This window comes from Diceros bicornis, chromosome 6, assembly GCF_020826845.1.
Source record: "Diceros bicornis minor isolate mBicDic1 chromosome 6, mDicBic1.mat.cur, whole genome shotgun sequence".
In the NCBI taxonomy this organism is placed as follows: domain Eukaryota; kingdom Metazoa; phylum Chordata; class Mammalia; order Perissodactyla; family Rhinocerotidae; genus Diceros; species Diceros bicornis.
The window spans coordinates 39643860-39670407 of NC_080745.1; the positions used below are offsets into that span (position 1 = coordinate 39643860).

Consider the following 26548-nt stretch of genomic DNA (forward strand, 5'->3'; position numbering starts at 1 on the left):
CTTTGGGCTTTGTTTGTTCCTCTTTTTCTAGTTCCATTAGGTGTAATTTAAGGTTGCCTATTAGGGCTTTTTCTTGTTTGTTAAGGTGGGCTTGTGTCACTATGAGTTTCCCTCTCAGGACTGCTTTTGCTGCATCCCATATGGTTTGGTATGGCATATTTTCATTTTCGTTTGTTTCCATATATTTTTTGATTTCTCCTTTAATATCATCAATGATCCATTGGTTGTTCAGTAGCATGTTGTTTAATCTCCACATCTTTGTCACTTTCCCAGTTTTTTTCTTGTAGTTGATTTCCAGTTTCATAGCATTATGGTCTGAAAAGATGCTTGTTGTGATTTCAATCTTCTTAAGTTTATTGAGGCTTGCTTTGTTTCCCAACATATGGTCTATCCTTGAGAATGTTCCATGCGTTCTTGAGAAGAAAGTGTAGTCAGCTGTTTTTGCATGGAGTGCTCTATATATGTCTACTAGGTCCATCTTGTCCAGTTTTTCATCTAAGTCCACTGTTTCTTTATTGACTTTTTGTCTAGATGATCTATCCATTGATGTAAGTGGGTTATTAAGATCCCCTACTATTATTGTGGTGTTGTTAATAGCTCCTTTTAGGTTTGTTAATAGTTGCTTTATGTACTTTGGTGCTCATAGGTTGGGTGCATATATGTTTATAACTGATATGTCTTCTTGGGGGAGTGTCCCTTTTATCATTATATATTGCTCTTCTTTGCCTCTCTTAACCTGTTTTATCTTGAAGTCTACTTTGTCTGATATGAGTATGGCAACACCTGCTCTCTTTTGTTTGAGATTAGCTTGGAGTATTGTCTTCCATCCTTTCACTCTGAGCCTGTGCTTGCCTTTAGAGCTGAGATGTGTTTCCTGGAGGCAGCATTTGTTGAGTCTTGCTTTTTAATCCATCCTGCCACTCTGTATCTTTTGATTGGAGAGTTCAATCCCTTTATGTTTAGTGTAATTATTGATATATGAGGGCTTAATGTTGCTGTTTTGTCACTTATTTTCCAGTTCTTTTGTATCTCCTTTGTTTTTTGTCCCATGTGTGTCAGACTGCCAATTCAGTTTGGTTGTTCTGTCTTATGACTCTTCTAGTTTTCTCTTTATTTATCATATGTGATTTTGTTTTGAGTATTTGTTTAGTGGTTACCTTGAGGTTTGCATAAAAAGTCTTTTGCATGAGATAGTCCATTATCTGATGGCCTCTTATTTCCTTATACTAAGTCAATTCGATCTCTTTCCTCTTCCCCTTCTAAGTTATTCTCATTACAACTTACTCTATCTTGTGTTATGGCTGTGTGTTTACAGTGATGAGGTTGTATTTATTTTTGGTGTTTTCCTTCCTTTGATCTTTGATTTTGGTATTTAAGTGGTTGCTAACCTATTCCGGTAAAGATCCACTATTTTTCTGATTTTGTCTACCTATTTTTCTCCTTGCTCCAAGCTTTGTATTCCCTTTCTCTTCTTTTTTTAAGGCCTGAGGGCCTTCCTGAGCATTTCTTGTAGTGGGGGTCTCGTGGCCATGAACTCCCTTAGCTTTTGTTTATCTGGGAATGTTATTATTTCTCCATCATATTTGAAGGATACTTTTGCTGGGTATTCTTGGCTGAAAGTTTTTGTCTTTCAGTATTTTGAATATATCATTCCAATCTCTCCCAGCCTTTACAGTTTCTGTTGAGAAATCTGCTGAGAGCCTGATTGGAGTTCATTTGTACGTTGTTTTTAGTTTTAGTCTAGCTGCCCTTAATATTGTTTCTTTGTCATTGAATTTAGCCAGCCTTACCACTATATGCCGTGGAGTGGGCCTTTGCCTGTTGACATATTTAGGCGACCTATTGACTTCACTTACTGGTATTTCCTGCTCCTTCCCCAGATTTGGGATGTTCTCCACTATTATTTCCTTGAATAGGCTCTCTGTTCCTCTTTCCCTCTCTTCTCCCTCAGCAATACCTATAATTCTTATGTTACATTTCCTAATTGAGTTGGATATTTCTCAGAGACTTTCTTCATTTCTTTTTAGTCTTAATTCTCTCTCCTCCTCCATCTGAAGCATATCTGTATTTCTATCCTCTATAATGCTAATTCATTCCTCCATATTGTCAGCTCTGTTCTTTAAAGATTCCAGATTCTCCTTTATCTCCTCAATTGTTTTCTTCATCTCCATCAGTACTGATTGGTTTTTCTTTATGATTTCAATCTCTTTTGTGAAGAAACTCCTTATTTCGTTGAATTGTTTATCTGTGTTTTCTTACATTTCATTGAGCTATTTTACGGTAGCTATTTTGAATTCTCTGTCATTTAAGTTATGGATTTCTGTGCCTTCAGGGTTGATTTCTGGTTGCTTGTCATTTTCCTTCTGGTCTGGCAATTTAATATACCTTTGCATTGTGGTTCCTGTATTTGCTTTGTTTTTCCTCATCCTAGAAATATCTGGTTGCAGTTTCCACTTTCCGCCACTGTATGGGGGTTAAGGACTGTGTAATCTGAGCCCCCTGTGGTCCACTCCAGCTGCTTCATGGCCACGGGCCATGTGCCTGCCATCTGCCCCAGCTGTTCTGTCTGGTCAGCTGAGCTGCAGTGTTGGGCATGCAGGGGTGGGGGGCTCTTTCTTTTGCCCGCTGGGTCCCTGGGGTGGGGGGCTTCTCACTCGCCCCTCGTTATCCGCTCTCCTGGGGTGCTCAAATGTTGATGGCACCCCTGCAGCAGGTCTGAGTCCTCTGTGTGGGAGTTTCTCACTGGCTGAGAGAGCCCAAAGAGCTACGGTTTCCCCACAGAGGGGCACCTCTCCCCCCTCTCTGGGAGCTGCATGGACCCGAATCACTGGTCTGATGGGGAAGGATAGGATTTCTCCTTACCTCTCCCCACTTTCTCTGGGGGCCCCAGCACGTCCACTTTCAGATGTGCGGCGGTGGGGTCTTTCCGATCTTCCTTTTTGCTGCGTAAGAGTCCCTTTTCGGTCTGTGACTGTCCCTTTTGTTGTATCTTATTGGGGGAAGTGTTTAGAAGAAAGGGCACTCCACCATGATGCTGACGTCACTCCCTTGAGAGATTATTTTTGCATTATTGTTAAGAATGGACCAGAGGGGAGCAAAAATGCAGAGACAGAGCCCCGTAACATATTGCAGTTGTCCAAGTTACACAAGATAATGACCAGCTCTAGGGTGGTGATAGTAGAGAAGGAAAGATACTGAGAGGATTGGAATGAGGGGCCTTGATGATTGACTAAATATGATTGGTGAATGAGAGTGGTGAGTCAAAGTTTTGCTTAGGAGATTGGTTGATGTTGCCTTAACTGAGATAGGGAATTTTGGAGTTCAGATGATGATGAGATTTTGAGAATCATAATCATAAGCAAATTAATGGTAATTGTAGCCTTGGGAGTCCATAAGTGGGCTTAGATTGAGGAAAAAAAGGAGTGCTTAAAACACTAATATTTAAGGAACATCTGGAGAAAATATTCTGCACGGTGAAATTCTTCATGGAACAAACTGAGAGGTAAATGGATAAACTAGGCTATGTTTACTTGAAACCAGGGAAGAAAGGTTTTTAGAGGGATAAAGTGTTTAGAAGTCTTGAATACTGAGAATTTCTGAAGGATAAAGATTAAAATGTCCACTGTAATACATAAGCTTCCATTTCTGGGTAGAATGTAGTAGATTACAATAAATGAATGGCTCCACCAACATCAACTAGAGAAGCCAGATAAGAAACATGTAGAACAAGCACAAAATATTTAGCATTCATGTATTTGGACCTCCAAAAGAAGAAGAAAGAAAAAGGGACAAAGGCAATATTCAAAGAAATAATTGCATAGAATTAATTGCTTAGAATTTTCCCTAACTGAAGAAAAAGATCAACTCACAAATTGAGGAAGCTCAGTGGATTTAAAGCAGGATATAAAAGAAAAAAGTTCTACAACTAGGTACATCATAGTCAAACTGCTGATAAAGTCAGCTGAAATCTTAAAAGCAACAAGATAGCAAAGACCTGTTTCCTTCAAAGGAGAGTCACGAAAACTTATAACTAACTTCTCAGGAGAAATGATGGAAGTTGGAAGAAAATTGAATGACATCTTTAAGGTGAAAGAAAACAATTGCCAATGTAGAATTCTATAACCAACAAAAATATACTTCAGAAATAAAGCTCAAATAAAGATCTTTTCAGAAAAATAAAAACTGAGAGCATTTCTCACCATCAGGCCATCTCAAAAAGAAATACTAAAGAGAGTTTTTCAAACAGAAGAAAAATTTTGCAAAATAGAAACATGTAAATGCAAGAAAAAAAAACACATATGTGCGAAAATAAAAATGCTGACTGTACAAAGTAATATTACAATTGCCCTATTGAGTTTAAAATATATTTGGAATTAAAATTCCAAATTTTAATGATAGAATTTAGTGGAATAATGAGAATATTGTAAAAATTAAAATGAGTAAGTAGAATTCAAATTTTCTATGATTCTAGCACTACAGAAGAGTGTTAAAAGTATTACTTTATATTAAAATTTAGTAAATCAAAGAAGCATGTTTTAATCTTTAGAGTAACCAAAAGTAGTTAAAATGTAAATATAACTGAGAAGGTACTAGAGAGACAAAATGGAGTAATATAAAATATTTCATTACCCCAAAAGAAATAGGCAAGATAAAAATAGATAAACAAAAATAAATCAAATAAAAAATAAATAGCAAAATGATAGTTATAAACATAACCTGGCTTAGTAATTATATTACATATAGGTAAATGAAGAAGCCAATAAAGGACTAAGATTTCCAGACTGGAACAAAGAAATACTGTGTGATATTTAAAAAAGAGACACATTTTAAATATAGGGACAAAAAAAAGTAGAAAGTAAAAGATTGAAGAAGATATGCTCTTCCAGCATTAATCAAAAGAGTGCTGATACAGTTATATTAATATCATACAAAGTAGAATTTAAAGCAAATATAATTACTAGACATAGAGAGAGCATTTTACAGTGATGAAAAGGTCTTTTTAAGACTGTCACATGATTATAAATCTCTATGAACCCAATACCACAATATAAAATGTGTGTATTTTTAAAAATTCACAGAACTGGACTTTTCCTTCTTAGCATATTATAGTAACTGAGGTTAGACTTTCCTTGTTACCATGACAACCATAACACTGAATGAAATATATATTACAACTATTTTCAAATATTGGACAATAAATATTAGAAGCCTGTAATCCCTGAGAGAAGGAAACAAGCAAGATGAGCCCTACATTCACCCAAGATTTCTTCCTGGAGACAATTTGTGGACTGCAGAAACGTTGCAAGAAACAAACCAAACTACAAAACAATACCAACAAAAAAAATCAATTATATTTCTATATATTAGCAATAAAAAATCAGAGGATAAAATTTTCAAAATAACTTTTACAGTAGCATCAAAAACAAAATATTAGGGGAAAATTTATCATCATATATGCAAGATGTTTAAACTGAAAACTATAAACTCTTGTTGAAAGAAATTAAACCTTAAAAAGTAGAGATCTGGGGCCGGCCCAGTGGCGCAAGAGGTTAAGCGCGCGCGCTCTGCTGCGGCGGCCTGGGGTTCGCTGGTTTGGATCCTCGGCACACACTAATGCGCTGCTTGTCAAGCCATGCTGTGGCAGTGTCCCATGTAAAGTGGAGGAAAATGGGCACGGACGTTAGCCCAGGGCCAGTCTTCCTCAGCAAAAAGAGGAGAATTGGCAGATGTTAGCTCAAGGTTGATCTTACTCACACATACACACAAAAAAGTAGAGAGCTATACATAGTATGTTCGTACATTGAGAGTCAATCTTGTTAAACTGTCACTTCTATCCAGATAGATCTATATATTAAACATAATCCCAATCAATATCCCCATAGGCATTTTTGTGTAATTTATCAAACTGATTCTATAAATTATGTAGAAATCCAGTTGACCTAAAATAGTTAAATCAATTGTTAAAAAGAACAAATTTACATTTAATATATTTTATTTCAAAACTTAATATAAAGCTGTAGTATTCAAGATGGTATGGTACTGGCATGAAGTAAACATAGAAATGAAACAGAATTGAAAGTCTAAAAATAGATCCACACGTATATGATCAATTTAATTTTAACAGTGGTTGCAAGATAACTTAAAAGGAAAAGAAAAGTATTTTCACCAAACGATGCTTGAACAACTGGATATCTATATGAAAAGAAATGTACTATATATCACTCCTTAAATAAAAATCAGTACAAAGTTTGCATAACCTTAAATATAAATCTAAAACTTCAAATATCTAGAGGAAGACATAAAAGAAAATCTTAGTAAATTTGTGGTAGCCAAACATTTTTTAATAGGACAAAAAAATCATTAACCATAAAATTAAAAAATTGATAAATTGGACTTCATCAAATTTAAAAACCTGTGCATTTTGAAAGACTCAGTTAAGAAAACGAAAAGAAAAATCACAGGCTGGGAGAAAATATTTGTAATACATATATCTGACAAAGGACTTGTATCCAGAATATATAAAGAATGCTAGAACTGAATAGAAAGAAGATAGTCCAAAAATGAGATAAAATATTTAACAGATATTTCATTAAAGAAAATATGTGAATGTTCATTAAGTACTCTAACACATCCTCAACATTATTAGTAATCAGAGAAAAGCAACTTAAAACCACGGTGGCATTTCACTTCATACTCACTAGAATGTCTAAAATTTAAAAAGATTGAAAATACCAAGTAGGGGGCCGGCCCCGTGGCTTGTCGGTTAAGTGCGCGCGCTCCACCGCTGGGCGCCCGGGGTTCGGATCTCGGGCGCGCACCGACGCACCGCTTCTCTGGCCATGCTGAGGCCGCGTCCCATATACAGCAACTAGAAGGATGTGCAGCTATGACATACAACTATCTACTGGGGCTTTAGGGGAAAAATAAATAAATAAATAATAATAAAAAGAAAATACCAAGTAGGGCTCAGGATATAAAGTAATTGTAACTTGTATTATTGCTAGTGAGAATTTAAAATGGTAAAATAACATTGGCCAACAGTTTGATAGTTTCTTAAAAAGTTAAACATACACTTAAAATACAGCATAGCAATTTCACTTCTAGGTATTTACCCAAGAGAAATAAAAACCTATCTACGAATTAGTTGTACAAGAATGGCCATAGGAGCTTTATTCATAATAATAAAAGATTGTAAACAAACCAAATGTCAGTCAATAAGTGAATGGATTAGCAAGTTGTGGTATATGTATAAAATTTAATACTCCTCAATAATAAACAGAATAAACTACTGATACATGGAGCAACATAGGTGAAGCTTACAATTATAACGCTGAGTGAAAGAAGCAAAACACAAAAAAGTACATACTGTAAAATTCCATTTATATGCAACTCTAGAAAAGGTACATCAAATCTACAGTGACACAAAACAGATCAGTGTTGCCTGATACTGGGATGGGAATGGGCTTGATTGAAAAGAGGCTCAAGGAAGCTAATTGACATAATACAACACTGACATAACAATACTAGAATTTACATTCCTTTCTAGTGTACCTGACATATATCAAATTTGACCATATGTTGGGTCTAAAGAAAGCCTCAACAAATATTATATTTTAAAATCACTCAGATCTTATTTTCTAATTACAATAGTATTTTATGTTAGAAATCAATAGTAAAAAGAAAACTAGAAAATCCTCCCTTACCAGGATATTTATAAAAATAAACATCTAGTCCATGAGGTAACTAAGAAATCAATGCTAAAATATTGAAAATATTCTCTCTCAGATGAAAGATGAATCAAAAATACCTGGTATCAACATTTGTGTACTGGTAGTTCTACCTAATGTAATACTGCAAGGGAAAAAAAGATAAAATAAATGAAAAAGAAGAAATATAATTGTCATTATTCATAGATGACATGTTTGTGTACATAGAAAAGCCAATAGAATCTAGAAAAATATGTAAAAATTATATTATTAAGTGAATTTTGCAAGGTCTCTAGAGGCAGGTTAATGTAAATATAGGAGAACATGCTCAGCTTCATTAGTTATCAATGAAGTGCCAATTAAAATCTCAACTATAAAACTGCCAAAATGGCTAAGGTGAAAAATATGGAGAAAAAAGTGTAGGTGAAGACGTAACAATGTATTACTGGTGGAAGTATAAATTTGCAGGGGCATTTTGGCAGTCTGTGGAAGTATCCAACAAAACTGAATATGTGCATTTTTATGACTCTGCAATTGCACTCTCATGTACATACACAACAAAATTTCATATATTTCTTCACCAAAATACATGTACCAGAATATTCCTAAATTGCTCCTCATAATAGCCCCCAATTACTTAAAAGTCCATCAACAGTAAAATGGATAAATAAATTATGATGTTTTTACATAATAGAATATTATACCAGAATGAGAATTAATTGATCTCATAAATGAAATTTGATTGAAAGAAATCAGATATGCAAGTTACATATTGAATTATTTAATATATGTTACATATTTAACATACATGTAGTATGATATAGTAGAAAACATATATTAATATTATATAAAATTATATTTAATTAAATATATACTAATATTATATAATATATTTAATTATATGTTATATCATATATATTTAATACATCTGTATTACATCAATGTCTACTAGAAAAAAAGGGAAAACTTTTTGTGTGAAAGTAAGAGTTAGATTGCTGGAGAAGTAAGTAGGAAGTGAGGAAAATAGTGTCAGGGAATATAGAAAACCTTTCGAAAAGTCTGGCTATATTTTAGGATAGGCTTTTACAAATATTTACATACTTCAGTGAAAAAACCAATAAAAAGGAATGGAACAAAGATGCATTAACAGAAAAGAATTACTAATTGTACAAAGTCCCGAGAAAGCAAAGAAGGAATAGAATCTAGAGTACAAGTAGAAGTATTGGTTATAGAGAAAAAAAGAGATAACTCTTTCATTTTAGTGGAAATGGATAAGAATGAAGAACAGGTTCAAGCAGTGGCATTTTGCTGCTTCTATTTTTGTTTCTATTTTATTGTTGTTGTTTGCTTGCTTGTTTGTTTTATATTTATTTTAAGTGAAATAACCTGCAGAATAAGTGAGAATATGAGATGTCAGAGGTTTGATGAGAGTGGAAATTTGAAATAGTGTTTGGGTAGAATGAGTGCAATAATTGCCTAAGACACAAAAAGCATTGTCTGTCAACTTCAGGTTCATGGCAAATCAATTTATTTAGAAACCCATTTTCCCAATCAGGAGATTCTCTAAGAGCAGTAGAGGGTCACCTGTGGGTCAGTACCGGTGACATGGACAATTCTCTTCTACTAGATGTTTGTAGCAGAGAGAAGCAAGCTAAGAAATGTTTACTATTGCTAACAGAAGGGTTAAAATGATAGAATAATGATGATCAAGAGAGGCTGAAAAATAGCAAAAATGTGAACAGGCTGTAGACAGGATGTCCTTGCATGGATTGGAAGACTAATGCCATTTGGACTTTTGGCTTTACACAACCTAGTTTTTTTTCTTGCCTGTGTTCATGCAAGAGATGAGTGTCAGATCTAAGACCCACACCAGTGCTTTCTTACTCTCAGCCCAGAGTTCTTGCATCATCGTTAAGATGTCAGCTGAATATCATCAGTAGATGTCTATGGAGAGAGCAGAAGTCAATTCTCTGCCTGATGCTGGAGAGAAGAGAAAGCACAGGTTGAAACATCAATATGGAGAGAATCACGCCAAACCCAGCCCAAACTGCTAGCTCTACATAGGAAAGAATATACTAATTTTTCGGAATCTGTGTAACTAGTACCTGGGCTGTAATTGTTACAGGAAATTAGTTCTTCAGATAGGCATTGGCCTTTAAGTCAATGTTGTTGAAGGATAGCTAATCATTAATATTACTAACAATATATTTATAGCAGGCCATTGCAAATAGAATCAAAAGGCATTCTGAGTAGCCACCTGAATTGGTGTTGTGTTTGTAATTATTTCCTTTTAAGATGATACAAGATGTTTTTAGCCTAGAGTATGTGCTTTAGAAAAAAATTAGCTTTGGAAGTGCTTTTTGACAGAACAAGATTACAACTGAATAAATGCCGTCTTTCGTTTCATGTCTGGCCCTCTCAGTAGTGTTAAAATTTCTTTAGTTATCCTATGCATTGATTTTTCCCTCTTTCAACTTAAATTGTCTTTTGCTGTTATCATATTCTAATGGAGAATTGGAAAAGGACAAATTTACTATGCAAATTCTATCAGTGGTCCATTGGAATAACTCTTCATACTCGAAGAAGGAGCCACCTTCTCAATTTAATTATAAGCTTGACAATTTCAATTTGAATAGGTAACTCCATTTTGACTAGCATTAACAAAGCCTGTTATTTGATTTTTACATTAAGCCAGCCTGGCTGTTTAGCATTTTTTAATGCATCTAAAAAGGGAGAACGCTTTCAATAGAGGCCATTCTTCTAAAAATCTGTTCAGAAACAAAAGAATGTGTTAAGCAAATATGGGGATAAAATTAGGTCCTCAGAGAGGTTCAGGGTGGATAATAAAAACATATTGAATTAGATGATGTATTTTTGCTAACAAATATGTGTTTAAGCATTTCCTGTGGTACACAACTACTTCTAGAGATGAAAATGGCACCTATAAGTTAGAAAGACTATAAACATCTCTAAATATTTTAGAAAGAGTTATTTATGCTTTCACTTGTTATCTACCAACACATGTACATAATGCCCTTTTACATTACCTGTACTATCCTTATTTCCAAATAATTTAACTGAGAACTTCAAAACTAAGTAAGGGTTAAATAGAAACTCCAAGCTCAGGGGACCAAATCCTGGTTTTTATTACAAAACAAAGGCAGACAAACTGATTTAATTTTATTTGAGAATCAGAAAAAAGTTTGGTTTGTATTTACACTATGAAACATTTTAAAGATGAAATAAATATTACACAATTCCGTGTCCTAGAAGCTGTAATATGATTTGTTTGTGGTTTTTCTTTGCCTTATTGATTTGTTTATTGAGATCCACATTTTAAAATTTTAAAATGTTTAATTAGAAAGTAGTCCTAATTTAAAAGTCTTTAAATGGTTTGGGGCGTGTAAGGATGACTGAGTATTTCTGTTTGCTATTTCAAAAAAAGCACTACTTGGAAAATGATGGAGTATAAACATTAACAAACCACCGTCCCAAGAAAGTACCTTGGCAAGTAAGATAGCCTCATTTTTCTTAGTACCAAAATGGATTACAAAAATTCTACAACCTTTCCCAAAGCAGTTATTGGGTAGTCAATTTTTAAATTTTATACATTGTATTAATGTTAGTGCAATTTCTCCAACGATTAAATATCTGAAAATAAATATGCATTCAAAGTGACACCTTCCTGAGAGACAGGGCTGTGCAGCGGGAAGAGCACCAGTTACTTGAACCATGTGCCTTGGCTCAAATTCCAGCTCTACTGTTTAATAGCCGTGTTGCCATGAGCAAGCTACCACACCTTCCAGTTCCTTTGTTCTCTCATCTATGAAATGGAGATAACAGTAGTACTTACCTCATGGTGTTGCTGTGAATTAATTTATGTCAACTGCTTAGAACAGCATCAACATACAGGAAGCATACAATCAATATTAGCAATTATTATAAGCTGTTATACTTGAAGCCAAAGTCCACACATTTGACTTTCAAGTATTGCTTTTGTGCAGGTGCAACATCCACCAGGGGTCTTTAAGTTCAGGTAAATGTTGAGACTCACAAGAATATCATAGGCTACACTTGGCACCAGGTTACCCACAAGTTTATGGGATAGGAATTATATCTTTCCAGGCAATATCAGGCTTTTCTCTCCACAGGAGCCCCATCAGCATTAGTTGGTATGGCAGTTCACACAGAGTTTGGGAAGCTATGCTTTCCCCAGGTGACAGCCCAGGTGCAAGGAGATGAGATCCACATCAATGGGAGGGAGGTTCGCTTCGGCTCAGCATCCTCATGCAAAGCATGTATCTGATAAAGATCTGGATCCAGAATAGGGGGAGTTCAAGCCCTATAGTATGAGTGTAAGACATTCTGGTGTTCTGACGTAATATAGATGAGAAACTAGAAAATTAAAAGAAGGAATAACTAATATGTCTTTTTTTAAATATTCATCTTGGCTATCAATAATTACAATAATTAGAATTTTGACAAGGACTTTCCAGCAGACATTCCATGTTGATGTAGTTGTGGAAAACTTACATCACAGGTATTTAATGTTAGTTTTTGTAAAAAGATTCAGATGTTCTCTGAACATTGGTCACATGGTCAAAAAGTTGACATTTTGTGAGGAAAAAGAAAATATCTTTTGTGTTGTTAAACTCTTCCTTTTCTGTAGTAAAGGTTGTAGACATATCTCTAAGTAGGACGGAGACTTTTGTCGGAAAACATTTTTAGAACTGGACAAATTTATACTGTAGCTTAACTGAAATCACAAAGTACATACCACAAAGCACAGAAGAGACGCTACAATAAAATGAACTAAGATTCCTATAGACTGATAATATTGAGTAGGACTCTATTTAGATGATCATAATTTGCATTGTTTGCAAAATACATCTTGCTGTTAAAAAGCTAGCTTACTAATATAATCACTTTATGTTCATCTAGATTCTCAGCAAAAAGAGGCAGAACTTACCAATTTATGTTTAGACATAGACAATATTGAGAAACTTATTGTGACATTAATAGATCAGCAAGCCACACCAGTGTTGTGAGAACAAGCACAAGTCAACAGCATAGGAAAGGTAGCTATCTTCCTATTTACTATGGTAGGAGAGCAGATTTCTGATTTGTCAAGGACAGAGACCTTTAATTTAGGTCAAAATCCTCTTTGAAAAGTTATTTAAAACCTGTCCCCTTTTATGGAAAAGGGGTAGATAAGAAGCTGCTTATATGTACGTGCATGCAAATACTTACATGGAACCTCAGGAGGTTTGAGGGCCTTAGAAGCCATTCTTGTTCTCAGTTGATAACCTTGATCAAGAACACTTCAACTAGATCAGAGAGGAATGTCACCAGGTGTTAGGGAAAATAGCTCCTTCTACGGTAAACATCTCAAGTTACATTTGTCTAGAAGAATTTTCGGTTGATGAAAATGATTTCTAATGATAAGAGAATCTTTGGACCTGAGTTTTACAGGTTGCTTGGTTTACTCTACCAGACCTTTAGAGTAAATTAACATTCTTGTCTTGCACAGGTACATTTGTGAAATTCAGAAAACTTTGTTCAATAAATTGAACACAGAGACCCTAAAGTGGTGCCTTACCTTACTCACATTTGCCTTTGTTTTTACAAAGAAGATTCTATTGAAACCTTCCCTTGAAGAATCCTGGATTGGAGGATTTATAATAATTTTTGCAGACATGAAATTGTGCATTTATTCTCTATGAGTAGGCCTGAGCCACTGCTTGAGCCTCAGACAAAATTCCCTACCATTTGCTAGGCTTGTCTATACCCATTGCTCGTGTGGCCTGTGATTTGGCTAATAGCAGAGAGTTATGCATACTAGCGCACAGACCTCTCAGACCTCAAAGATCCTCCTAGAATGTCTTACAAGCTTCCTTCATGAAATAACAGTATTCTTTCAGCAATTGTCCTAATCTGTCTGCAAAACTAGTCTTCACTGGGGCCGGCCCGGTGGCGCAAGCGGTTAAGTGCGCGCGCTCCACTGCGGCTGCCTGGGGTTCGCCGGTTCAGATCCCGGGCGCGGACCGACGCACCACTTGTCAAGCCATGCTGTCGCAGCATCCCATATAAAGTGGAGGAAGATGGGCATGGATGTTAGCCCAGGGCCAGTCTTCCTCAGCAAAAAGAGGAGGATTGTCAGATGTTAGCTCAGGGCTAATCTTCCTCACACACACACACACAAAAAAATTAGTCTTCATGTTCTCCTAGGGGGATAATTTGTCCTCTGGTTTTTCTGATCACTCAGAGGAGAAATTTTGCTACAGCCATTTAGGATTTTAAAATAAAAGGATAAGAGATCACAATGGCACAGACAGGGCTTTGCTGATTCAGTGAGGAAAGAAGACAATACAGTTTCCACATTTTAAGGCCTGGATTGATCTTAAACATTCTCTTTAGACTGGTTTATATGTACCACTTATATGGAGAAATCAAAAGGAAAGGAAATAAATACAATCTATACATGACAAGTTTACAGAGTCAAAAAGAAGAGAAGAGAATGTTAGTTTTAGAGTGGGAACGCCAAAGGCCACTGGTGAAATCCCGAGAGACAGCAGTCCCTAGGACCTTTTCCATGGAAGACTTTATGGTAGCACAGAGCTTTGGAGTAAACCAAGTATTTTCATGTTTGAGAGAGAAAATTACCAAGGATTCTCAATACTATTTACATTATTTCATCATTTAGAAAAACTTTCTTTTTCCTATGGTGAGATTGGAAACTACTTTGAGAATCTAACTAGCTCCAGGATGTTTTTAATGAAAATTGCTAATTATTAGAGGACAGATTTTAGCCTGCAATCTGTCCATAGAGTAACATTAATAACAAAGTGTGTTATTCTATTCAAAGTCTCGTTTTTTTTTTTTAAGTTGCGTACAGGTTCAGAAGCTCTAAGTGTCCTCTGAAATACGCGTGAGTGCTTCATGAAATCCTGTCTAATGTTTGCAAAACATTTGTCATTCCTGCCACATGCACAGATTTTACATTTCTGGCTTCAACAAGTAAAAAGACTTAAAGATGTGTAGTTGCCAAGTATTACTGCCTCTCAAACTACATATTTTTTGGTGTCACCTTTTCAGGAGTTAGAGCTTGGCATATAATGGAGCTAATTAAGTTTTCTCCCTAGGAGGCAGCCAGCTAGACCGCTGCCCCAGGCACGCAACCTCAGCTCACTACTTTCCTTCACTCATTTATTCTGTATGTGAGATGAGACTTCGAACTGCAAAGGCAGAAAACTCAGACCAGGCAGCGGCTGATGAATTTTAGTAACTACAGAGCCAGAGTTTGAGTCTCAACCCTGACAGCACACGTCACAGGGAGGTGACAGTGGAGGCACATCTTTCTGTGTGAGTTACCTGTGGATGACAATCTGCCAAACTAAACTAATGGAAGAGGCATTAGTTGTATAAACATGAACCAACTTGGCTCAGCTCTAAGGTATTTTGCAAGATTCTAGGAATATCACCACATTTTCCCCTGAGATTGTTTTTGTGAACAACCCAGAAAACGTAACAATTAAAAACAGAATCATGTGAGAAAAGGTTTCTTTTAGTAATTTCATTAGTGCAGCTTCAAAATTAAGCAATTTTGTCAGTCTTCGTAAGAAACAACAGAAATGATATTTAATAACAATCAAGTATTTGGCAGTCATTCTACTAGGTTCTTTACACATATTATTTAACTTTGATAAGCGTTTTTTTCCTATTTACTATCTGGAGAAGCTAGGATGAAAACGGTTAAATGATTTGTCCAAGATATCAAATAGCAGACCTGAAATTTACACCCAAATTTATTTGACTGAAAAGCTTTGGCTTTATCTATTGTAACACACTGCATGACCCATTTAAAAGTTCTGTGTTTACAAAAGAGACTCTTTTAGCTGGAATGATTTAGGAAATATTCATGAAAGTGAGTGGTATACATGAGTGTGTACACCTGAATGTGTGTATGATATTTATCTTAAACTATAAATTCCCTGAGATGGGAGAATTTTCCATTGCTGTTCTTATAAATTTACTTAGACATAATATAGCTTTTATTGTGGATAGTCGTCTCCTATAGGAAGGGCTCAGTGTTACTCCTGGAAATTGGGAAATTCATTACAAAGAAAGCAGTGACCATCTGGACCTTGCGATATTATATAGAATTTATAGAATCCATTTCTCTGAAAACCAAGAGAAAGAAATTAATCTCTCTAAGTTATCACCTTAGAAGATGGAATATGGATCTATTTATGTATCAGATAAATAGATAAATAAATGATCAAAAATAGATGGATTGATGTAGATAATTTACATAGATATATAAAATGGAGATTAACATTCATTTCTGGGATAAAAACAAAATATCACATTTCAATTTCTGTAACATTAAATCTTTTTAAATTCCTGATTACATTTTTGAATAATAGCTCTTTTTTCCCCCCACAGTTGGACAGCGTTACCTCCTTGATCCAAGCAGCCAAAAATTTAATGAACGCCGTAGTGCAAACAGTGAAAATGTCTTACATTGCCTCAACCAAGATCATCCGAATTCAGAGTCCTACTGGGCCCCGGCACCCAGTTGTGATGTGGAGAATGAAGGCTCCTGCAAAAAAACCTTTGATTAAAAGAGAGAAGCCAGAGGAAACTTGTGCAGCTGTCAGACGAGGCTCGGCTAAGAAAAAAATCCACCCAGTGCAAGTCATGAGTGAATTTAGAGGAAGACATGTCTACTGAAACCATTGTTCTATTCTTGTGCCTATATTATAAAGTCCTGGCTAAGCACACTGCTTTATTTTTACACTTGATTAGTTCCGTGAGTTCACTAACTTTTAGAGTTTAATCCACAAATAACGTAAAACATTGGAGGCTTAACCAACATTAGCAACATATATTTGGGATCTTGTCATTGTCATCTCTATATGGCCAGCACCTAATAAGTAGTCATTATATGCTTGTTGAATGAATGAAAACTTCAGGTGTCATTTAGCCTTTACCATCACAGAGAATTTCTCACATTCATTACCAAATGAACATAGGAGACTAAAGTGAGTCCTGTTCATGTGTAATAGCTTGTGTACACTCAGTTTTCATTTTGAATTAAAACATTGACATGAGCTCTTGACTTGGTTTTCAATGGAAACAAAAAACTTCATGAAATGTTTTCCCATTTAATCTCCATATTTTCTTTACGTGACCTGATCTGACCTGACAGACGTGTGTGACTATAGGAAAAAAATGTCAATCTGTAGATATCTGTATCTATTGTCAACTGATTACACTAACATTCAGCAGAAACTAACCAAGCTTGAGCAGTCAAGCTACTTCCTGGATTTTTAAGTTAGCCTTGATTATTAATGAAGCAATTTATTAACATTATAAGGTTACAATGAGCTTTGATGCCACAACATGCCTTTTAGGGTTCCATCGTGTTTAGCAGTTCTGCACAATGAGTGTTGAGTTTAAATGGGTCCATCAGAGTGCAAACATGGAGGAAGAGTTACCACCCACTGGGGAAATGAGACATCTAACTATATCCCCCAGTGAGTTATGATGACAGAAATATAAGGAGTTCTGCATGACTCTAAAAACCCATTTGTATCAGCTTGCAATTATAATTAAACAGAAAAGGCCAGTTGGAAAAACCTTTTGGCATTGAGTAAAATATAACTGTGTGAATTGTACCATTGAACTATGAAGCAGAGTTAATGGCAATGAAACTGGAGTGACTTTAATAACATTCTTTTAAATAAAAGTCATTGAGGTCATTTTATAATTCCAGTCACTGTGCTCATCCCTAATTGAGTTCATAATGGACTTCACAGTAGTCTCAGAGTCCAGTGCATTGCTTCTCCCCCGCCCCCTCACACACACTCACACACACACACACACACACACACACACACACACACACTCATGCTCTCGCTCTTGCTCTGGCTCTTTGGAGTAGTTAAATTTCAGTTTCACTTTTTCTCATGCATAGAATTCCCATTCACAGGATTTTAAACATGCATTCTCTATTCTACTTTATCAAAATGATACTATAGTTGTAACTTCACTTTTTACGACATTGTCATTGATGAGTTGTTTCAACAACCATGCCGTCTTATTTTGATGAAGTAGAATTCAAACATGCAGCACCTGTGGGTGTTAGGAGGACCAATTTGGGGAAAGGAATGTGTGAAACATAAAAATGCATAAAGGTTGAGATCATGATGTATATGATATCTTGAGCAAAACGGTATGGGGAAAGCATTTATTTAACAAGTCATTATGAATTATGGGGGAAATGTTAACTTCCTGTTATTGTAGTAAATTATTTCATTATTCCAAAATTCTGGGTTGCCTGGGCTCAGCACATACACTTCCTAGGAGGTGAAAGCAGTAAGCTCCTCCCTGTCTTGCACTATGCACTGGCCCACAAAATTTTTCCGGACAGAGACCACTCCCTAAAAAGGAAGGCAGTGAAGAAAGGAATTATGGAATCCAGCTAATTCTATTTTCCAGAGCTATCTAGATAATTGAGGCAAAATAAGGAGTTTTTTTTATTGAAATGCTACCATTATTTTCTGCTCTAAGTATACAATGCAAGAGTAACATCTATGACACATCCTTTTTTCAGTGTGAATTTATAATTTAGTTGAAAAAATAAATTTTTAAAAAATCACCAAACTGCTAGCTGTATATCTTAGTTCCGAAAGCCACATGCTCAAGAATTGGAAGAGTCTCATTTAGAAATTCTAATGTCCGTTTGATTCTACATCAGCTTTCCACAGGTTGGCGTTTAGAATGCTGCACTGGATGCCAAAAGAACAAAAACAACTTGAAATTATACAATTACCAAATAACCTCTATATCTTTAAAAAAATGACTCTTTACCCAAAACAAGATGTGAACAAGGCCTCCTCTTCAAAGTACGTGGATTTCCAGCTTAGCTCAAAGCAAACAACTATGATTAAACCAAACAATGTAAAAATTAACTTGGAGAATGTGCCAGGAGTAAAATCTGCTGTAGTAATCAAAGGTGTGATAAGAACCAGATGCACAGAGCTGAGAAAGACATCTGTCCTCCTGAGTGAATTCCTGTAGTGGGCGGCATTTCAAGATTTAGTTTGATTCAAACCTGCTAATAATACAAATGCTTATACACAAGAAAAATTAACAGCAAATATATTAACAAATCTTTGCGTTATAAAGCATAGTTAAATGGATCTAATCAGTAAGGAAGGATGTGGTGGATATATTTATATTGAAGCCCTTCTCCTGCAGGGGAATGGCAGAAATTTCTTAACGAGAGTGATAGCTTGGTTGCCCATCAATACATCTTCTGAAATCACATCACAGAGATTGGTGCTTCTTCTGATGATACATTTGCTTTATCCTGTTAATCAAAACTCACCTTTTTCTTTTAGTGAAATCAGTTTATGTTATTTTATGTAGGAAAAAAAATCCGTGAGAGGGAGAAGAGGGTTTATACAACCTACAAGGTCAGTTCCATTCTGGTTAGGCACCAGCCTCCCTGTCAAACATTAGCCTGAAATCAGAATGATAACCTAGAAAATATCCATGAAATTGTAATCCACTAAAGATTCTTCCAGTTAGAAAAATTGGAAAGTTTTCATCAAACAGGAAAGATGAGAAATATAAATCCCTCCCTTTTATTTATCACAAGTGGGAATTATTGGATTAAAATTTTTGTTTCTTTCTAATGGAGTTTCTGGGTACAAATTGATGAATGAGTCAGAAAAAAATTCAAACACTGAATTTCTAAGGTAAGTTGTTAATTATCCCCTTTCTGTTTGTCTTATGACATGAGTGAAAACTATGAATGTATCAGAAAATATAATCTTAAATGTGCCTTCTGGCCTTTGCAAATCTCTTAATTTATCATTATTAATATAACATAAATGTTCCCCATAAAATTTCTTCTGTTTAAGAGTAAGGACCTCCATAGCTACCCAGAAGACCAACTTTTCAGTCTGGCATTCTTGCATACTTAACACACACTTACCCTTCCAAGGAGGTCAGTTTTCAAATCTTACTACAGCAAGATAATTATGATTGTGAACCCACAGTTAAGTGCCCAATTTGGGCCTCAAACCCAGTAATTAGTGCCCCTTGAATTCAATGATAAGTAGCTGAAAAGACTAACGTCTGACAACAGAGAAAGTATTTTCAGTGGCTTTCTACACCTTCACTTTCCGGGTTGTCTTTTCATCTCACCCATCCCTGGGCTAGGTGTCCTCCTATTAACCGTTGACAGTTTTCTACCAGGGTGATGCAGTCAGGCCAGCTCATCCCAGTCAATTACTCCAATTAATGTCCTTTCCTCTTAGATCATGCACCAAAAATATCCCTTTCCCATCTCTCGCCTCCTTAGGTGTCTAACCCACATATAAATGAATTAATATATCCTGTGGTGTTCTAGTTAAAATTATGAAATTTAATTCCCAGCAGAATTATTCCTTGTTTTTTTTTTCTATTCCAGAAAACATTCTTATCCTTTCAGTGTCAAATGCACACTTCCATGCTAGGGATTGTGGTTCCCATGGATACAGATTTCTGTATAGTGGCAGAATGAACGGAATGAGATCTGAGGCTTTTCCTGGTGATGTTGACCATTCTCTGGTATAGTCATCGCAGAATTGCCAGCCTGTTTCAGTATTGTAAATAATTCTCTAGGTCAACAAAGCAGGCATCAGAATATCAAGTTAAATGAATCTGAACTTTCTTTTGTCAGCCTGTATTCTGCCAAGACAGCCTGCTTATTGCATATTTAGGAATCAAATAGCCATTTTTCTGTTTAGAAAGTCAGAAATATTTCTGTTTGAAATGATCAGAAAGTTTAGGGGCATCCAGTTAAGAGATTGTAACTTGCATATTATTTCAATAAATCTTTTTATGTAAACTAGGAAAAATTCTGCAACCTGAAAAATTTATATTCATATATCATTTTCATTTACATATCACATACCAGGAAACTACACTTATTCAGATGAAAACCCCATAGTACTTCTTTTGTCATAACTCTCTTCCCATACCACTATGATATATCTTTAGTATTAGTATTTTTCATGTTACTACCAAATAAACATGCTAGGCCTAAAGATGGAAGCCTCTACATACAAAGTAGTTTAAAGTTTTCATTTTGGCCCTTTGGGTCTATTAGGAAAGAAAATGTGGATGTTATTAACACCAAGTGTATGCAACTAGAGATGTCCTAATCAAGACTGTAACACTATACTACACATCTACAAGAAGAGAGACAAGAAGAAGAATTAAAATTTTAAATACAATGTTTTTTTCCATTTTTAACCAATTTACATGAGCAAGAAACATTTTCTATTAAAGCACAAGAAAGAATAATTTACAACATTAATCACTTTACATGTGAACCTTTTCCCCCTACCAGGATGGATAGGATCTATTCCTAAATACTTCAAAAGAAGATAATTAGTACTAACTGAGAGAACCATTTCCAAATGGAACCCAACCTTACCAGAACCCCATTTATGGGCAATAGGTAGTTTGTAGGGCTGGCCTTTACATAGACCCTGGGATGAGATGTTTCATGGCTGCAGGCTGGCTTATGGCATCCAACAGTCCCCCTTGCTTTATGGGAGCAAAATACAAGGATTGACTTTCAAAATGAATTTGACAAGTTGGAGAAAAATAGCAGTAAATACAGAGCAGTTCTAAAGGAACATGGGTAAGAAAGTGACAAAGGTATGAGAGAGAATAAGAAGGGCAGTTATAGAAACAGATAACTTTTATAGCCAGAGGGAAGAAGAGTGAAGATTAGGCAGCCTCCTCCTGAGGAAGATTTTAAGGCTAGGATGGGGCCCTTGTCTTTGGTGGTTTGGATGACGTCATGGCAGAGGCAGGAGGATGAACTGTATAACTTTTGAGGATGATTTAGTAATATTGTTTACAAGATGAGAAGTGGGTATTTAGCCAGTTTTCTGACGATGGATGATGATGGATGAAATTCTTCCAAATGTCAGAACTAATCAATCAGGATAATCACACATTCATATATTTAACAAATAGTGTTGCGTAACTGTGATGTTCCAAGCACTGCTCTAAGTTCTTAAGATGCACCAGATAACAAAACGAACAGTGATCCTTGCCCTCATGTGCCAGCTCTGTGTTTAAATGCTATTACTTATTTAATTCTCTCAGTAACCCTATGTGACAGACTTTATTAGTTCCATTCAGTAGATAAGGAAACTGAGGCTTAAGCAGGATAAGAATCTTGCTCTAAAACTCACGGGCTTTAAAACTTGGTTTGTTGCATTCTAGAATCTGAACCACATCATCCAGACTTCCTGGAAAATGGGATTGGATTTTTCAGTTGAAAATAAGATACACATTTCAAATGCTAGCTGGCTTCCTATGTAAGAGCAAGAAGATCAAAACTTAAAAAAAATTATTATTAATCCATACTTACATCACTCAAAGCCGGTAAAAGGCAGGTACATAAGTTATTAGCGGCATATTCTCACCTGTATAACCGAATGTAGAGTATCAGTTATATGAGGAGTGAATATTTCATCCATGTAATCTGAAATAAGGTGAAAACTCTTGCCATATTACTTTTGTTACCATAGAGGAGAAATCTTCAGTGGAAAGGCCTGTTTCCACCCATCTTAAGCGTTGATTGGTGAAAAACATTTGTTGGCATCATTTTTTTTCCATTTTTACTGCTAATGTGTGTCTGTGTGTTTGGAGTTATAGATCTCAGGGGAGTGTTGGCCAAGGATTATTGAAAAAAGGTAAACTTTGTATTCCAAACTTACCCAAATGATAGCAAATGTATGTTTCCTTCTTTATGGAGATCACAAATGTACATAGTATGTGCCTGACTGTAGGTAAATTAAGTCCTTTAATTTTACATGGTCCTTCTTCCTAGAGCCAACTGAAGGCTAGACTCTTCTTCTTGCCCATGTTGCTGGATATGCCTTCATATCTTAGGCCTGGAGTTGTTAAATGACTTCCTGATCTTTGTTACTGTGGAGCCACAGGTTTTCCCTCAAACTGGTAACGTGTTTATTTGGGGTCTTCACTTTTGGGTACTGGGCAGCACTGATGGTGCCTGTTCCCACCTGTAAGAAAAGGAAGCTCTCAAGCAGAAAATTCCTTTTGAAAAAGGCTCAGATTTCTAACAATCATCTCTACAAATCTCTTCAATGTAAGACATACAAAAGCCACTTAAATGGCATTAGCAGAGTGGTCCCTGTGTTTTCATTTCCAATGAGATATTTTCTAGTTCTGAAGTTTTCTTTCCTTTACATTTTCAAAAGGAGTGCTTATTTTGGTTCTGGTTTTTTGAACTTGAAAGTATGTAGGATCTCTTTAAACATTTTAAAGCTCCTTTTCAATAATTAAATCAATAGTTCAAAAGCCTGCAGATAGCTTTTTCGTTTTCTATTGGCACAGCCATATATTATGCAGTCTCAGGCCAGCCCTCAGCATGTCACATCAGTTTTCCATCTTTATGAATTATCTGAACTCTCTTTGGTATTCACTGAGAGTCTAGCTTAGACTGAAGGGTTTCCTTGACCTGGGCTTCTAACATGAGGTTTGGACTGGAGTGTTTATTAGTAAAACAAATGAGCAAGTCTGAGATGTTAGTTCATGCAGTTAAACAGAACTTTCCTCCTTCCCAAGGCTTTAAACATAAAATTAATTTAAAAAATACTGTAGAGATAGTGTTCCAGTGCTTGCCAAATTATGCCATTATAACTCTCTATTCTTATTTGTTGGTATACAATATGTCTATGGGAGAATTTCAGCAATGTCTGAAAGGGTCAAGCTGTGCTTCTTATTGATTTTGAAACTTTTCCTTGTGTGGTACCATCCCTCCAAAGAACATTTCATTGGACTTAAATGACAGAAGAATGGTTTTTCCTCCATATCCATGCCTAGCAAGTCCCTGAAAACAGAAGTAGACATGTGGTGTGCCCAATTTAGTACCTAATTGTTGAAACTTAAAACAACATTTTCTTGGGCAAGTTGGGTAATTAAATAGGAATTAAAACTTCCAATGAAAGATTTCCAGATGCCCTTACTTTCCATTTTGATTACGTTTTTAGTTCATAGTGACTTGGCCAAAAAAAAAAAAAAAAAAAAAAAGAATCACTTTATTTTATGTACTTTTATAAGCAACAACTTTGAGAGCTTATACTTAGTGACATTTCTGATGGCAATATGCAAGGATGAAGGCAGATTTAAACTAAGACAGTCTGAGACGAAATAAAAGTAAGCAATTGATAATAGGTTTAATGCAGCAATATCTTGAGAACTTAAGTTTAGTGGCAGTTAAGGTGTTTCAGCCCACCTTGCTTGTACATGTCACTCTGCTGCGCAGAAGGCAGGGTGAGGCTGAGTGAACCGCCCACTACAGTAACGGGCAATTCAAAGCTGTTTCATGGTTTGGCTATAGATAAACTTTGGCAAAAGCACTTGTAGATCTTTCTGTTTCATATTTACCCTTAAAGTCAATTTCATCAATAAATAAAACTGAATTATTTATCCAGGAATAAGAAAATCTCTTTGATATCTTCACGACATTGACATAGAAGCCCAAATACTCCTTGTTTGAGATTCTGCATGCCTTTTCTGTTTAACTGAATCAATGAAAAAATTTTTTTCATTGTGCTCTCAATTGAATTATTTCACATATGTAACACTGGGTTTGTTTTGAAGTTATGTAGTATTATTTGAAATAATATTTTTATTTCTACTCATGTCACTCTGTAGTTTATTAATAATTTGCTCAACTGATAAACCTTGTATGTCAAAACAATAAAAATGAAAGGACCGATTATGTATTTGGTGTTTATCTTTGGTGGTATGTGTCTAGGGTGGGGCAAAAAAAGGAGGTTAATGAATTGCTGAGTAATCTAACTATGTGCTTCTAGGAATCACCTTCATTCCCACTCTCCTTCAGTTATACGTATTGCAATTCAGGGAGGGTACTTTTACAAACTACTGCATGCACACAAGTAACATGAACCGTACCTGATAGAGTTAAATTTTTAAGTTAAGTGAGCATTTGTTTGTCCAATACGGGCATTAGGCTTTTGCCTTTAATAGTCATGTCTATGTAGTTGAATAATTGTTCTTTAGTATAGGACTTTATGAAAATGACCAATAATTATTGACAATAATGAGACTTCTGGGAATATCTGAACACATGCTCCATAGTGGACATGGAATACCATTGGCTCTACCAATCTTCCTGCATTTGAATGTTGGTGGGTTCTGAATATCCATCTTGGCTTCTTCATTCATCTCTACCTTGACAATAATCCTTTTTCAGTGTGAATCCCGTGGGGATAGTCTCTAGATACTCTTCCAGGGCTTACACACTCTTGTTGTCTGTTCTGAGACATCATTTTCTCTCTCCAGGGCCCCCAGCGCTTCAGAATGCTTATTGCCAAGTCTCAGTCTGTTTAATACTTGCTCAAAATGCAGTCTGTAAGTACAGAGTCTTTATCACTTAATTCCTATGAATGACTGTGCTTCCCTTCCTTCAGTTCTGCCAGATGCCGGCTGCCTCTTTGTTAATGAGAATGCCGGCATGAAGTTGCCTTTCTGTGTCAGTCTTTCCCAGACCCCAGGAGCCCATATTTGCTCTGGCTGCAGCATCCTCTCTGCCTCGATCTGTTCTTTGTGCGCACTCTGGGAGTGGAAGTGGAACTAAAAGCACTCTTGGCAAGAAGAATCTGTTCCTGCCTGGAGCCTGAGCTGACGCCACGATGTTTCCTGGGCAACACTATTAAACATTCCATCCAGAAGAAGTAACTCAGGGAGGTCACTTCCAGTCACCACATGTCCAATATCCTGTGGCTTATGAGGGTAAAGCTGCTGTCCATTGTCAAGTAACTCTGGCTTCCTATTCTGTCTGAATCTCCTGCTTTTTGGACAGGAGAAGGGATTCCCTTGAGGTATAGGCCCAGAGAAGGGAGTTCACTTGAAGGCAACAAGGAGTGTCAAACCCAAGGGACTGTCATACTCAGGTTTGTCAGAATTGCCCTTTGTCCCTGAGGATCATGGAGAGAGCCTAGAGGCATGGATCTGCTACTCTGAGTTCCAAAGAGAGGTAGAAAGAATCCCTTCCCTCTTGCCACCTTTCCTGCCTTCTCACTACCCCCTCTAGTTGTTGGTAGTGACAGAATGTTAGGTGTGCAGGTGAAATCTACATGTCACAATTTATAACAGCACAAAAGACAATTTCCTATCAGTGGATGGAGCACCACTCAGGCCAAACCCTAAGGGACAAAAGTGAGCTGTCCTCCTCACTTCGTGGTGTGCCCTCTGCAGGCATTGATTTCGAGCAGATTTTAGCATAATGCAGGTGCCCAGCATTATGCTAAACATGCTAGTTGCATTGTCGCATTGATTCTTCACTGTGGCCCAATGGTTATTCTATCCTACTCCCACTTTACAGATAAGGAAAGCAAATGCCAGTTGAAGTAACTTAACCATGGTCACCTTACTGGTGAGTGACAGATCTGGATTTTGAACCCAGGAAGTCTGAATTAAGTGTACACTCTATTTAATATAAACTATTCTGCAGAGTGAAATCATTTCTATTTTTCACTATCTGTTCATATGGAAGCCTTTTCAGCAAAGATCTGAATATTTTCAGTTTCATCTATGATATGACCAGATACGCCCATGTCTTTTACTTTAAATATTGACCTTTTTCTTAGTCTGATCAACTTTGGTCTTACTGACAATCTAACAGTCAGCTTGTAAGAGGTCCAGGAAACAGAGTTCCTTCTACCCCTAAGTTACTTGGCTCAGTGTTCAAATATTTAGAATGAGACAGACTACCA

General features: G+C 36.1%; 1 protein-coding gene across 1 annotated transcript in view; it reads left to right on the forward strand.

The window, feature by feature from the left end:
- Window positions 1-17559, forward strand: part of CTNNA3 (catenin alpha 3) — a 1506614-nt gene extending 1489055 nt beyond the window's left edge. The window contains 1 exon segment of the mRNA XM_058544370.1: window positions 16152-17559. Coding sequence (XP_058400353.1) covers window positions 16152-16439 — 288 coding nt within the window. The 3' untranslated portion in view covers window positions 16440-17559.
- The last annotated feature ends 8989 nt before the right edge of the window (window positions 17560-26548 follow it).